Source organism: Lolium rigidum, chromosome 4, assembly GCF_022539505.1.
Source record: "Lolium rigidum isolate FL_2022 chromosome 4, APGP_CSIRO_Lrig_0.1, whole genome shotgun sequence".
NCBI classification, from domain to species: domain Eukaryota; kingdom Viridiplantae; phylum Streptophyta; class Magnoliopsida; order Poales; family Poaceae; genus Lolium; species Lolium rigidum.
Genome location: NC_061511.1, coordinates 132,276,299 through 132,292,715, shown reverse-complemented (window position 1 = coordinate 132,292,715; position 16,417 = coordinate 132,276,299). Strand labels below are relative to the sequence as shown.

Sequence of the window (16,417 nt, the reverse complement as noted above, 5' to 3'; positions counted from 1 at the left end):
CAAAAGCCTAATGTCTTGCTTACAAAATTTTACCTCACGAACTAATACTCAAATCATCTGCCGTTGTTGTGCTGATCCAATGCACAGCTAGTATTCAGATATAGGTGTAGCAGGGAAGTGTGGAGTAACAGATACATGATTTAGATAGCTGGAAGCCAAATTGATTTACATTATATCGAGTAACTATATTATATCATGGGTGCAGTTCAAGATAGAAGACTGATGTATCTACGAATACCAACTCCGAAATGCCCGGGCGGCGTCTTCCTGCCCTCCTCCGTGTCCATCTTCCGCTCCCGGTGCTTGTGGCATCGCCGTGGCCACCAAGACCTGTGTCGATGAAGTGCATGTGTACAACCTTGCTGACGACGGGCATAAGCCCGATGTGCTCAATTTTCTTTCATCTGGAAATTGCAGTGAGCAACTGGTAATGAACTTTCTTTCATGTGAAAATTGCACTGCGCACCTGCCCTTGCAGAGTTTATTTGGCCTTTTTTCGATTTACTTTTGTCCTGGAAGTAAATCAGGTTCAGTCATTACAGTATTAGACCATATTTCTTTCACTTCAGCTCTGGAATGTATGCATTGCCATCTTATGCAGGGCCAAATGTAATCATTCTACAAGGCAGTGGTTCATCACAAACTAATGTACTATGCCTGACTGCTCTTTTGGGCCTGCCAATACTAATTTATATGAGGATGTTTTGCTCTATATTGCACTCCCCTATATTTAAACGAAATTTATTTCACTTCAACACTGAATTCTAATGGAATTGTATGGTGTGAGCCTAGATTGCTCTAACTATTTATGTCTGATTGGTCTTCGTTTCTAACCATATAAGAGATTTTTGTTTATCTCTATTTCAAACTATGTATAGCATTTTAGTTTCCTCTAGATTGCTCCCCTGCTCTTACCAATACAAATTCGGTTCAGTTTGTTATGTACTGTACTTGGTTTTTTCCTCATCATTGTATTTGCCAACGCCAATTCATGCATTTGAGATCAGGTATAACATCAATTGGCAGCCTATACTTTGTCCAACTATATTACTATGTTAATATGTATTGGCTCACTGCATACCTTGCAGATGCAAAGTTGGTTCGTAGATGCATCAGTCTTCTATCTTAAACTGCATCCATGATATAATATTAGGCCTTTGTTTTTCTTAAGCGAGATGATTTGAGTGTTGTTGAGCTCAATATTAATCTGTCTTGAGAGTCCTACAGTGTCTTCCTCCTTTCATCCGGGCGGCGCTGGGACTCGGCGGACCGGAGCCACAAGCACGGTGAGCTGCGCCGGTGACAAGCCCGAGCGGGGCTAGGGTTAGCCATGGGGGCACAAGCGAGGTGCGGGGCGGCGTCGAGAAGTAGGAAAACAGGTGAAGGAGGTTGAGGCGGATCCTCGCTGGATATCGGCGGTGCCGGGGACGGCCGGCATCGGCCGGGGCGGCAGCAGGCGGCTGCACGGGCTCATCGCCAAGAGGGATTGCTATGGGCATCACGGTTTTGCAAAAACGCCCTCATCTAGCTGGGTATTCTTATTTCCTTGTTAAGTAAGCTGACGGTGGGCCGTGCAGCTCACCACATCAGCAAATACGATGCTACATCGCGAGCGGTGACCGTGTGTGAAGCCCGGACGCGTATACAGTGACCGTAAATTCGTATTCCTGTTGTACAATGACCAAAGTGATTTTGCTCAACAAGTTTGATGACTTCCGGTGGATTTAACTCTAAACTACAACGTGCCCTTTCAGGTTTTATATTCCTACTAGAGTGATCTGGACCATATACATATGAAGCTTATCTGTTGTGAGTATTTGGTAAACGTATGGTGTTGTGTGACTTGCGAGCGAGTGCGTGTCTTTCTTACACACTTACACAAAGAATATGGTGTACATCTGTTGTCCCAAATTAAGTGGATCATATTTATCTAGAAATGCAAGTCACTTAATTTGGGATGGAGAGAGTAGTGATAATGTCAATGCAGCATCTTTCCCCAATTGTTCTGATTGCATTAATTCAATTACTCTTTGTTTTTAGTTATGACTAGAGTTGCAAGCGGCGCCCGCATTCTATCACGCAAATGCAGAAATAGAGCAAAATGAGGTTACGGATAAAGTAGAGTTAATGAAGGATTGGTGAAAACTTGTATCCCACCTGCTTGCACCACTAGTTATTAGTATGACCCATATCTATTTTTCAGTGCTTTTAATTTTTGTTAGTCGGTGATGTTACGATATATTGATGTGGACAGACAATGTACCCCCTCTTCCGAATTGTAAGGCGTTTTCGATTTTTTAATGTTTTTTATGGGGATGTTTTAATGTTGACTATATACAAACTGATACGAGTGAACATTCACAGTGAACCTCGTCTAAATACACACGATACAGAAAAGGCGCAAACATCCTATATGAGTATCCAATAAAGGTTCACGGTAATTTGGTATCTCCTATATTTTACGATAGTTGCTGCTCCACTTGTTCTATAATTCATGTCGCGACTGTAATTAAAATTTGGACTGAGACCATCATAAAAATAATGAACGAAACGGAGAGAGTAGTTTTCCGGCTAGCAGCGTACTACATGTAAACAACCACCATACACGCGCCTCCATCGTCGATCTTGAGCAATATCGTTGTATCGCTCGTGCGAAATTCTAGTTTAACAAAACTTGGCGGAAAACGATGCAAGCAGAAAAACCAATTTGGACGGCGCTCAGGTACAGCAAAAATTGAGTGGATCGAAACGAGCCGAGACAAAATCGGCCTGCCGTCCTGCTTGCTTCCTGTGGCGCAGGGAGACCCGTTCTCCGGAGCCGCACCTGGCGACCCGCTCCCGTCCATCTGATCGCAAACCGACGGCTGCAGTTCAAAACGGGACGAGACGTTGGCGCCGGACGTCCGTCATCCCGTCTCGCTGCTACGCACCGTCAGTCGTCGTGGCTCCTGAGAGGTCGGTATTTGTTTACCAGCTGCTACTGCTTTTGTACGTTATCCAGGCCGCGAATATTCCTTCGTGCCCCTGGTGTAGCTGCTGAGGCGTACTAGGGGCTGAGACGTCAATTCGCAGCGACCGTTAGAAGTTCACGGGGATGTCCCAGTCGATGGGAGGACAAACCGTCCCTAGGAAGATCGCTTTTACTCTGACAACATGACGCCACCTGTAAAGCTGCCTGCATAATGCTGAATCAGTCCTTCTACTACTCGTAGCAGCAGCCAAAACAACTTAATCTATAGTAATAATGAGTCAATGTCAAATGCACGTTTACGGTGAACACGGCAACTCATGTATTGTCCAAAAATATGTTTTGACGACACAAGGGACCTCAAGCCACTAGAGTTCCTTTAGCTCCGCAACTTTGCAAGTATGTAACCTCATTACCGCAAAAAAGAGTAGATTTTCAAACTTACTTTTTTCCATTATTTTAGGTCTTCCTATGCTCACGGGCAAAAAAATGATCCACTCTCGCAGACCAAATGCCTGAAGGACTATTCTTGATAAATGATAATTAAGTACCTTCAAAATATTAGTGGCGCATTTCGACAAACATCATACTTAAGCATACAACTAGTTTGTTTCACATGAAACATAGCGAGTATGGTATAAATGTATGCGCAAAATGGAACATTGGCAAACACATGAACTTGAATGTTCGGTTCGTATGGATAGAAGGACATCTGCTTCTAATTAACATAGTCAAATTACTGCAATACACACGGAAATAAATTAATAAGCCCTCTGGCTCCTAAATCCACCAAAAATGTGAGTGGAGCCACACCTAATAATCTGTTTTCGTGGATCTAACCATATATCACTGCCACCATTGTTGCCACTCACCACAGTCCACACACTTATGTTTCCGCAACCCCACATCAGTGTCGTTTCCCTTTCCTATGCACCCGCCTCATCTCAACCCTCCTAGGACCCTCTTCCTCTGTCGTCTCGTGACTTTGGCTTGTGTAGTACTGACCGACCATGGTCACCACCGTCAGCTCCCTTCACCAACGATGCCTTCGAGGAACTAATGTAGGCTCAGACCCTTCTCCTCTTTCCACTAGTCCGAGCATGTGCAAAGCCCATCGGTGAAGGCTAGCCTCTCCCGGTATGGCCGAGTGTCGGAATTTGTGTACCAAACACTCTGTGGAAAATCATGATTTCAGGCGTGATTGAAAGTCAGGAGCGTGAACAAGGTTTAGTAGATCAACCTCCCCTGACCAAACAAGACCTACGCGCTAACATGGTACCGAAGATTTCGGTCGGGTAGTAATTTATACGTACGAGCTCTGAGAATAGTTCCAAGTGGATTGTGAAATTCCCGCATATTTCTGTGAAACTGGTCTCAAGGAAAAAAAATCCTCGACCATTGACCTGAAATAAACCAACGAATATTTATAGTATTTGATTATTTTCCATATCTATTTTCCTCAACAGTTTTCAGTGAAATCAAAAGAAGCAGCTTGCTTTTGAAAGATATATCTTTGCAGGCTTGCAGCACGTGTGGACAAACAATATTAAAATGGCATTGCTTGAGAACCAATGCTTATATACGCGTTGCCAACAATTGACTGCTTCCTGAATAAAATAAAAAAATTAATTATGCTAACCCAGTCATCAGGTTGAAACATGCGGTCAGTGGCACCGCCCAGGACAGGATGAAAAGTCAAGAGATACCTTCTTTTTTTCTCGTACCAATAGATAACCTTTCCCAGAATTTATCGCGCTCCTAATTCCTCAACGCATTCTGCCTTTTTTTTGTCAAGTACTGCAACGGCCGTACTATCCGTTAGCTTGCCGTTACCACCATCACCACAACATCCGGCCACCCGTTGCTCACTCCTACACAGCCACACTCTTTTTTTCTGGATCTGGCTGATCCTACCCGCAGGCCGAATTATTGTGCGAGCAGCGCCATGTGGCTGTTTCAAAACCAAACCTCTCACCCACCCGGCCACGCCATTTGGATTTGAACATTTTTAAACCAGCCCCCCAAGTAAGTAATTCCTTCCCGATACTAAAAGCGAGCCACCTTAATTCCATTAAAATATTTCCTCCCCACCACTCTCTCCCTCTCTGGCTCTGCTGACTCTGTCCCTGTCGCTGGCTCGCTCTCGCGAACAGAGAGAGAGGCAGAGCCGTACGCGAGCTGCTGCTGCCGCCGCCGCGGTGGAGGAGGACGAGCCACGGCCACGGACACGGCCTCACGCATCCGGGTTCCGCCGGCGCCGCCATTCCCGAGGCCTCCGCGGCGGTCCGCCAGATCGGCTCGTTCCTGCGGTGATTTCCTGCGGTTTCATTTGGACTAGCTTTTTTGCTGTGCGGAGGCGTGGATTGGCCCCCGGGAGGAGATTTGAGGCTGCCACGGCGGAGATCCCGCGGGAGGCAGGGAGTCCTGCTCCTCCGCGGCCGCGGGGCTGATTCCGCCCGCGATGGCGTCGGTGGACGTGCGGTCCGTGCGCAAGTCGTCGGCGCTGCGCGCGCGGGGGCCCGCCAAGCTGCAGGCCACCCGCTCCATGCCGCTCGACTACAGGCACGCGCCGCCCAAGCCCGCCGCGCCGGCGCCCAACGGCGTCGGCCGCCGCGCTTCCCCGGCGGATGACGTAGAGGACGAGGAGGCGGTGGCGCCGGCCGAGCGGGACGCGGACTCGCCCTACAGCTCCGCGGCGGCCACAGCGGAGGAGGAGGAGAGCGCCGCCGAAGGTGGCGGGGAGGCCGATTCGGCGTCCTCTGCGCCGCCGGCCGCGCCTGCCGGCCCCTCCTCGCAACGCGACAACAGATGGGGCGACACCAGCTCCTACGGCGCTAAAAAGGTGCTTTTCTTCCTTCTCTCCTTTCCCCCCCACCCCTTTCTCTTCTCACACACTTCTGAGATGACAGAGTTCTTACGGATAATGCTTGAGATTTGGTCGGTTTGTGATTTCCGAATCACCCAACACCGGCAATTCCGGTCCCTTTATTTTCTCTAGTTCAGTAACTCCGATTTCTGCTGTTACGTCACCCCGCAGTAGAAGGTTATTTCCAACAGCCAGTAAACACAACTGTAAAGAGCCAACCTGAGTGCCAAGTTAAGTTCTGGAAATGTGTTCCTCTGCACTTGCGTGCCTTCTAGATGGCCATCGAAATGTGATCAGGCATCATTCCACCCATTGAGTAGATTTATGTGTTCACTAGTAGCAGGGGTTTGCTAAGCCAGTAAATCTAGCTTCATCATTTCAAATCTTGAACTGCCAGTGGTGTTTCAGTGGTTCCTACTTATTTGCTGTTCCGTCTTTGGTAGTTGGCCTCTTCTGTTTACACATTTTTATTACATACTATTGTTATGTCACAAATTAAGAGATGCATTAGCTAGTTGTTAGACAGGCAATTCTTAATCGACCAGCTTCTGGAATTATGCAATTTATATGCTTGGATCTGTTTTTTCAACTTGGTGTACAATGCTAATTTACCTTCAACCCCACACTTCTTGCAGAAGCAAAGAGTTTTTTGTCAGCTTCCAAATGGCGACTGGGCCTTATGCACTGTGATTACCACCTCTGGTGACGAGTCCGTAGTAAAGGTCCCTGAAGGGAAGGTAAGCTACCTGCAACCTGCATGGAAGATTTGTTATCACTTTGAAATCATCATAATTTGACTCCCATTCTTGCAATTTAAGGTGCTAAGATTGCAAACGGAGAACCTTCAGCCTGCGAATCCTGAAATTCTTGATGGAGTGGACGATCTTATGCAGCTTAGTTATCTAAGTGAACCATCTGTGCTCTACAACTTGCAGTACAGATATTCCCAAGACATGATTTATGTGAGGATAGATCAGAACTTGTCTTCGCTTTTATGGATTTCGATGGCTCTCTTACTGATATGTTGTTGCGCTGTAGACTAAAGCAGGTCCAGTTTTGGTGGCCGTCAACCCTTTTAAAAAGGTTGCGCTGTATGGTGATGAGTATATAACTTCATATAGGAATAAAACAATGGACAGTCCACATGTGTATGCAATAGCAGATTCAGCCCTTCGTGAAATGAAAAGAGGTCAGTCTGCTGTTGCTGTTACATCTGTCTTGATGATACGATCTACACAATTTTTTTTGAGGAAAATCATCTACATCAATGCCTAACTAATTGCCATGTTTGTTTGCAGATGAAGTTAACCAGTCCATTATTATAAGGTTGGTATTGTTTTTTCCCTAAGAAACATCCAGTGGGATTCCTATTGTATATACGTTGCACCTTTATTGGCATGGTTTCATTTTCTGCTACTCATTTAGTCCAGCCACATGAAATGTGTTTATTTGGGTAACATGAAATGTGTTGTTGGGATCGGTACGGTTTCATTTTCTGCTACTTCTTGAGTCTGCCGAACAAAATAAATAATGACTTAACCAGCCAAATGTACTTACATTAATTGCTTCATTGATAGATAAATACATGCATTGTCCCTCGGTTCAGTTCAGGCCACACTGTAAGGATCCTCAGGGATATTAAAAATTTTGCTGATGTTTGTCTTACAAAAATTGGGACTTGAGTACTCCGCTTCCTTCCAACAGATTCAATAGTCACACCAAACTCTATAATCTCATTTACCTGTTCCATTACCCGATTCACTTGAAGTAATAATAAATGTGTTAGATATCGTGTGGCTCCAAAATTTCTAGTTTTCTGGACTCCCTCTATCCTTAAATAAGTGTGCTTCTAGATCTTCTACTAAGTCAAAAAATTTAAACTTTGACTAACTTTATTGAAAACAGTAGCGAGATATATGTCATCAAATCTGTATAATATGAAACTCCATCTCAAGACGGATCTAGTGATACTAAATTGGTATCAGAATGTTGTTGCTTTCCCCATAAAATTGGTCAAACTTTAAAATATTTGCCATTATTGTATGTAGTGGTGAGAGTGGAGCAGGAAAAACAGAAACTGCAAAGATTGCCATGCAGTATTTGGCTTCTCTTGGAGGTGGAAGTGGCATTGAATATGAGATCCTACAAACCAACCCAATACTCGAGGCCTTTGGCAATGCAAAGACATTAAGAAATGATAACTCAAGTCGCTTCGTAAGTTTTTTCTTGTGGGTATAACAATACTGTACTGCAGTTTGCAGAACAAAGTTTGGCTAATATTCTTGTCGTTATTACAGGGAAAGCTCATTGAAATTCATTTCAGTACAACTGGAAGAATATGTGGTGCCATGATTCAAACATGTATGCAGTTTCTACCGAGCATACCTGCTTTATGTCATTAGCATTTTCTTGTTTGATATTAATTTATGATTACTATTGATGAAATTTTCTAATGGTCTTGCTGCATGCACAATTGGACAGTTTTACTTGAGAAGGTAACTTCGAGTCCTTTGGTTATTTAATTTCCTTATCTAAATGCATTTTTATGATAAGTAATCTAATCCCACCTTTTTCCACTATGGTAGTCAAGGGTTGTACAGTGTGCAGTTGGTGAGCGTTCCTACCATATATTTTATCAGCTATGTGCTGGTGCTCCACCGATTCTCAGAGGTACATAATCTATTCATCCACTCTGAATTGGTTAGTTGCTGGCTTATTTTGGTTGACACATAAGTACTTATGATGACATATAAGTATATCCTCCCAATCTTCTATTGGATATAGTCCTTTTCCTTCTGTGTATTACAAGAACCACTATTTGTGCTGCGCGGTTTCCAACAGAGATTATATCTTTATGTTGACAATCGGCGTTGCTTTTGATGTTGCTCTACTCTTTTGCACTGCATGATCCTTAATTATTGTACATGGTTTCTTACAATGTTTTGATACAGAGAAGTTGAATTTGAAGAAGGTCGATGAATACAAATATCTGAAACAGAGTTGCTGCTATTCAATTGCTGGCGTGGATGATGCTCAAATGTTCCGTACTGTAACGGTATAGTACATTTTTTTGTTCCTCATTCTAAATAAGATACCTTTTTTACATTACCTCGGCCAAAACAGTAAATACATTGCTATATAAGGCTAATTCCATGGAAGCATCTTCATACTTGTATTTGTTCTTCTCTACTGTCATGTTTGCTGACTTCTATTTTTTCTAGGAAGCTATGAACATCGTCCATATCAGCAAGGAGGACCAAGATAATGTTTTCGCAATGGTTTCTGCTGTGCTATGGCTGGGAGATGTCTCTTTCACAATTATTGATAATGAGAATCATGTTGAGATAATTGTAGAAGAAGGTAAAAAGAACAAGTATGCTTTTAGTCAATAATATGGTCGTCTGGACAATAACTTCCATAATATTGTGGTCCTCATTGATGATTAGTATATTGTTAGACATCATTAGTTTTACATACTGATCATACGATGTTGCATATTTTTTTCGTTAATTTTGTTCACTGTTGTATAACATACTGCAATTTTAAAGGATTGAAAAAAAATTACCATCCTATTTCAGCTGCTGAAACGGTTTCAAGACTTCTTGGCTGCAGTATTGAAGATCTCAATTTAGCTCTGTCAAAGCGTCACATGAAAGTTAATAATGAAAATATTGTCCAGAAGCTTACACTTGCACAGGTTAGTATGGTTTCTCAACTAAAGGCTAGGGAAAATAGTTAGCCATGACGTGCTATTTGATTTTCATCTCTTATGCACACACTTCTCTCTGGATATTGCAGGCAACTGACACAAGAGATGCGCTGGCCAAAGCCCTATATGCTAGTTTGTTTGAGTGGCTTGTAGAACAAATTAACAAGTCTCTTTCTGTTGGCAAGCGTCGAACTGGGAGATCAATCAGTATTCTTGACATCTACGGCTTTGAATCATTTGATGTAATGAACTTACCTTTGACCTGCTGGCATCACATTTTTGTTGTCAAATGTATTCTCATGGCATGCTATCAATATGCAGAAGAACAGTTTTGAACAGTTCTGCATTAATTATGCCAATGAGAGGCTACAACAACATTTCAACCGCCATTTGTTTAAGCTCGAGCAAGAGGTGAGCTATTGTTATGGTTTAACTAGCAGGTGTATGATGCAGCGTTGCAGTTTTACTCAGCTAGGTTCCAGCATGTGTAAATTTTATAGTGACTATTCTTGTTCTTTAACCAAGCTCAAAATACGTTAACATCATTCGCTAAATATTTTTCTAGAAGAACATTGTTGCTTCTATTATTCTGTGAAGTTTCCTTACTGATTATGGTTTCAAATCCTGTCACAACTGTAATGTTAAACACTACTGGTGGAGCAAACTCTAATGTTGACTCCAAGATTGTTATATAGTCACTCCATGATTTCTTGACTCTCCTGTAGAAGTTGTCTGAAAAATATATGGTTTCTGTGAGCAGGAATATGTTGAGGATGGCATTGACTGGGCTAAGGTTGAGTTTGAGGACAACCAGGATTGTTTGAATCTATTCGAGAAAGTATGGGTCACTACATTGTCTTCAATGTTGGCATCATTATGAAATTATACTGTAATTATATTATTCTGTGTTGGAAATGCTTTAAGTTCATGTACTGATAATTGCTATTTCCATATTATGCAATCATTTCTTAGCTCAAAATACACTACTAAAAATCAAAATGTTTTTTGATAGAAGGTCTCCACTTCCTTAAAATTAAAGCCTCCAAATTTGAGATATGCATATACTTCCATTTGTAGAAATACATGGGTTCTATAAACTTGGTAAATACTGCTTGATTGACACTCACCCTTACCTTGTAACTAGCATTAGGAAACAAGGGTGGAACATATAACTGGCTTATCACAATGGAATCTGGGTTCCCACAAAGTTATGTATTAGTTAATCTTGCTGGAGTTTTGATGACTTCTGTAGTGTCCTGTGGCAAAATAAAAAAGAATCATGTACTTGCAATTTTTTTTTTATCGTTGTTTTAGAAACTAATAAAATATCTGACATTCTCTTCTTTTCTGTATATCTTGTTGACTTGACATGAATCCTATTTACTAGTCAGTAATAACTGTTTGCCTCTATCATTCTTTGTCTTGCTTCTACTGGATACAGAAACCACTGGGGTTGTTGTCTCTGCTGGATGAGGAATCTACGTTTCCTAATGCCACAGACCTTACTTTTGCGAACAAGCTCAAGCAGCATCTTGACAACAATTCCTGCTTCAGAGGAGAAAGGGGCAAGGCTTTCACTGTTCGTCATTATGCAGGAGAGGTTGGAAGTTGTTACATATCCACTGTTACATTCACAATTATCTTTCTTTTGCCATGTGTTGACTTTATTTCCATTTCCTTGATGATCAGGTGGCATATGACACATCGGGTTTTCTAGAGAAGAATAGAGATTTGTTGCACATGGACTCAATTCAGTTCCTTGCCAAATGCAAATTATCTATACCACAAATGTTTGCATCCAAGATGCTCGCTCAATCTGATAATCTAGAATCTGTTCCATATCGGCCTAGTGTTGCTGATTCACAGAAGTTAAGTGTAGCAATGAAGTTTAAGGTAAAGAAAATTGTGCACACAAATAACAATTTTATGAGATCTTGAATGAATCCGATCAACTGTTCAAATGTTCCACAGGGACAATTGTTCCAACTTATGCAAAGACTTGAAAGCACAACGCCACACTTCATACGATGTATTAAACCAAACAATTTGCAACTCCCTGCCATTTACGGACAAGAACTTGTGCTCCAACAGCTCAAATGCTGTGGGGTTCTTGAGGTTGTACGAATTTCGAGATCTGGGTATCCAACAAGAATGACACATCAGAAGTTTGCTCGCCGGTAAAACAAATATCAGTATATGCATTACATTTCTGTTTTTTCTTTGTGCAGAAGTTAAACAATTCAAGTTTTTAGGTATGGCTTTCTTCTTGAGGATGTCGCATCTCAAGATCCACTCAGTGTTTCGGTCGCAATTCTTCATCAGTTCAACATTTTGCCTGAGATGTATCAAGTTGGCTATACAAAATTGTTCTTCCGAACTGGTCAGGTCAGTTAAACAGTTATTGTTTCATTTATTAACGTCCCTTGGGTTATTATTGTATTTCATACATTAACCACAGTTGCATCATTGGCAAACTCCATCTTCAATCCTTATTTTCTTATAAAATTTCAATGTACTTAGGCAGCTGAGCCTGGGCAGCCGCCCGGTCATGCCGGGCCTTGGCTCTGAGTATACTTCCTGATACTCAAATTGGGGTTGACTTTCAATATTATTTAATAGTCAAATAAATATTCCGGATACTCCCTGATTCTTTACAGTAGAGCAGCTTACTAATTTGCTATTCTACTGACATGCTAATGAATTGCTATTGTCTAGTAAGGACATCACTAAGTACATTCAGTGATTTTCTTGTAGAGGCAGTAAGGCATCAAATATATATATTCTACAGTTTTACTAGGAGTAAGAGTATACAGAAATTGGGACCACAAGATCCATGTAGTAAAGCAGCACTGATATACACACAACAGGCGTCTATAAATAGAAAGAATATATATACAACAAGATGACAACTTCAAATATGTAATAACGAAAAACATTCAGGTAGGGGATGCTTTTTAAGAGGAAGCCAAGAGTACAGTGGTTCACGAATTTTAGAGCTAGAATGGTGATTTGTTTAGCGAATGACTAGAGACTCTCAATCTTCTAATGCGCGGCTTGTTTTTTGTCCCTCTTATATTGTGTATATGATGTATTCTTTTTTCTAAAGTTATACCCGAGGAAAATGTCGCATCACTGTGTTTGTACCTCCATACCTGTATCGTGTATCAGGTGACATACTTTTTAAGTAAAACCGTTGGTCTGATATTTATATGAGTGGTCCTTCCTAAAATTTATAATTCATAATTGTTTTTTCTTTGGATGTTGTCTATGCATGTGTCTACTACTATTATTTAAGCTTATAATGACAAGTATCTTCTGTTGCTTCTGTTTGTTGATATTTTGGAACTGAAGATTGGCAAACTTGAGAATACTCGAAATCGTACTCTACATGGCGTTTTAAGGGTTCAAAGCTGTTTCAGAGGGTATCAAGCACGGCGGCATGCAATTGAACGAATGAGAGGAGTTTTGGCTCTTCAATCATGTACAACATAAACATCCAGCCTACTGCCTTTATGCACCTTTCTGTACTTTTTTGTTGCTGTATCTTTTCCTGCTCATCTTACTGTATGGGCTGGTCGCTCTTCTTATCTTGCAGTCATTCGTGGTGAGAATGCAAGACAAACTTATTCATCTCTGTTGAGAAAACATAGGGCAGCTACTCTTCTGCAAAGAAATCTAAGAGGCTGGCTTGCAAGAAGATATTTCGTTAAGATAAGGAAGGCCTCAGTGGTAATACAATCTGGTAAGAATGCTGTTCTTATTTTCGTAAGACTTTGCATAGATAGAAGTGGTAATATGACTCATTGTTTCTGGTTCCCGTTGTCTTAAATAAATGTGAAGGCATCCGTGGTTGTCTTGTTAGAAGATGTGCCGGCAATGTTGATCTACTGAACGTGTTAAGAGAACTTGAATCGAAAAAGGTACACTATGCCTCTTTCTATTCTCTGTTACTGTTTTTCCTCCTTAGTATGCATGTTAGACATGACGTACCCGGTTATTTGGAACTGTAGGAAAAAAATCTATACTCTATATGCTTGTTGTTTACACACGAATTGAATTCTTCCAGGAGGCAGAGGGCGACCAAATTTTGATCAAGGCATCTTTCCTGGCTGAGCTACAAAGGCGAATCCTGAGGGCCGAGGCGACAGTTCGAGAAAAGGATGAAGAGAATGAGATGTTGCACCAGCGGCTTCAGCAATACGAAAACCGATGGTTAGAGTACGAGCAGAAAATGAAATCGATGGAGGAAATGTGGCAGAAGCAGATGCGATCACTGCAGTCAAGCCTTTCCGTAGCAAAGAAGAGCCTTGCTCTGGATGATACACCTAGGATGTCCGACTCATCCGTGGAGCAGAGTTGGGAGACCAACGGGAATCATGTCGGCGGGGGCTCCCAGTTGGTCCCGAGGATCACTGGGCGAGAGATGAACGCCAGCATCAGTGTCATCGGCCGCCTAGCGGAGGAATTCGAGCAGCGGAGCCAGGTCTTCGCTGACGACGCCAAGTTCTTGGTCGAGGTCAAGTCTGGGCAGGCGGATGCCAGCCTGAACCCGGACATGGAGCTCCGCAGGCTGAAGCAGAACTTTGACTCGTGGAAGAAGGATTTCAGCTCCCGCATAAGGGAGACCAAAGTGATCCTCAACAAGCTCGCCACGACGGGGAGCAGCGGTGGGGGCAACGATTCTTCCCCCAACTCTGCCAAGAAAAAGTGGTGGGGCAGGCTCAACACCTCCAAGTTTTCGTGATTTTTTATGTATAACCATGTAGTAGATGCGCCGGCATTTTACACGTCAGTGCTAGTCCTAGAGATTTGTGGTGAGTGCTGCCAAGTCCAGTGTGTTGGACTGGATATGTGATTCGTGGAGGGCGAGTTGTATAGTTCTTCCACAGAGGGGCTTCTTTGCAGAGCCCAAGAACCACTGAGTTGTGATGTAATTACTTGCTAAGGTATACTACTGAAAAGAGGGAGATTGGTGATTGCTCAGTGCTCTTCTCTTGTCATTTTGTCTGCTGTAATATGTATGTATCTCTATGCGGTCAAGTAATAGCCCATTGCAGAGTGCGGTGCACTGCTGTCGCGTGGCTAGATGGTCTAAAGCTACACATATGGTTGACTTTTAACAATATAGATGTGTGTCCACAAGTCAATGCAGACGGTGTACTTTATACTGTGAAGATATAAAATACCATGTTCTTTTTGGCTGTCTACATGCAAAGGAATTATGGCCAAAATTGCGTTTATCAGCTATTGTTTAAGGATGTGTTACAAGTTGATCGACCAGGTAGTCGGGTGCTTGAGAAACTTTTGGTGAAACAACATGCTGATGATGTCAAAGATTAATCATCGTGGTGTCATGGTATATTTGGTGGATGAGAAGACAAATGGTGCATGGTGAGCGAGTACCACCAACTCCGCTATGTCCATTTGTGTACTCACTGAAAATAATATAAGGCCAAGAACTCAGCTAATAGAAGAGTGCGTGGATTAAACCGAAGGAAAAAAGTTCCACATAAATGTGGATTGAAGTTTTAAACTAGAAAATTTTACATGTAGAGTTGGGGCGGTGTTTCGGGACAATCCATGAAGCTTCATTGCAGCCTGCAATGATCCCGTGCAAACAATGTGAGAGCTTCTGCCATTTGTAGAGCCTTAGCCATTCCTAATGAGGTAGGATGTTTTTCGGAGAATTATTCAATCAGATTGGTTGTAGTTTAGTTTTCATAATAGGAAATAAATTGTGTAGCTGATTGTTTAGCGAGAAAGAAGACTTCACTATCATGTGTTTGGGTAGATGAACCGCCACATTTTATAGCTTCTCTCTTAATTGGTTATTTTTTTAGTATATTGAAACCAAACAGCACCAACAGTATTTCCAGACGATCAAACTTCACCACACACCCCTACCACATTTATCTTACAAACACCCAACCAACACTTAACACTTTTAAACCCCAACAACAGGGGGGAAACCAGCCAGCAGTTTGAGGCAAACACAAACTTGCACAGAAAACACACCTATCCACCAAAGTAAACCTCATCATCCAAGCTCAGGGGTGGTTTAGGACTTGAAAGCCAGCGCCATCACCCACCAGGATTAGATCGTTCGCCTCCATCGTCCTCCTCAGATCCTCGGCAGTGATCAGCATCGGCCCAAAACCCCTTGTGTTGTTCATAGCACAGACCTCCAAAGCTGACCTGGCTCTCTTCTGAGGAGTCAACCAGGCTCCGGCCACAACAGCAGCGGTGGCCGCCGAGTGCGACGCCTCCACCTTGTTCAGCAACATCATCAGTTCTCCTCTTCCTTCCTCCTTCAGGAGGATTTTCCATTGCACACAACTGCAGACCAAGTTTTTCCACAAACTCTGCATGCCAAGCCATTGAGAACGATTGAAGAAAAAATCATTTCTGATAATCCAGATAGCTCTCAACACAGCAGCAAATCATATTAATGTTACTATTGTTCTTTTTGTTAACCCAGAGAGCAGAAATGTCATGCATACTTGAAACTTTAAAATTAATTCCAAGGTGATACCAATCTCTCTCCAGAGTTTTGCTGCTACCACACAATCAAAAAAGAGATTTTGACAAGACTCCACTTCATTGCAAAACACATAAGTCAAGTCATCAACGTTTCTGTCTTTTAACCAAATTATCTCTAGTGAGTAACTTGTTATGGAAAAGTAACCAGAGAAAGAAATGAATTTTTGGGGGTACTTTGAGTTTCCAGACACAGTGAATATAACAGGGGTAATCCCACCAAAGTTAATCATAGCATACATAGATTTCACACAATAGAAACCACTAGCCTCCCACATCCAAATCAGACTATCTTTTGTACCATCAAAAGAGATAGATTGGGCAATTTGTTGGATTT

At 42.3% G+C, this 16,417-nt stretch overlaps 1 protein-coding gene across 1 annotated transcript; it reads left to right on the top strand.

The window, feature by feature from the left end:
* The first annotated feature begins 5,414 nt into the window (after window positions 1-5,414).
* Window positions 5,415-14,526, top strand: LOC124705670 (myosin-1-like). The gene is made up of 23 exons (XM_047237372.1): window positions 5,415-5,810; window positions 6,470-6,571; window positions 6,653-6,796; window positions 6,873-7,023; window positions 7,133-7,160; window positions 7,883-8,048; window positions 8,132-8,195; window positions 8,316-8,329; window positions 8,420-8,504; window positions 8,786-8,889; window positions 9,056-9,194; window positions 9,413-9,531; window positions 9,633-9,785; window positions 9,865-9,954; window positions 10,304-10,381; window positions 10,985-11,143; window positions 11,233-11,436; window positions 11,515-11,720; window positions 11,796-11,928; window positions 12,895-13,024; window positions 13,139-13,285; window positions 13,384-13,463; window positions 13,610-14,526. The coding sequence occupies exons 1-23, from the start codon at window positions 5,430-5,432 to the stop codon at window positions 14,285-14,287; spliced, it is 3,555 nt and encodes a 1,184-aa protein (XP_047093328.1). The 5' UTR covers window positions 5,415-5,429; the 3' UTR covers window positions 14,288-14,526.
* Window positions 14,527-16,417: the final 1,891 nt, after the last annotated feature.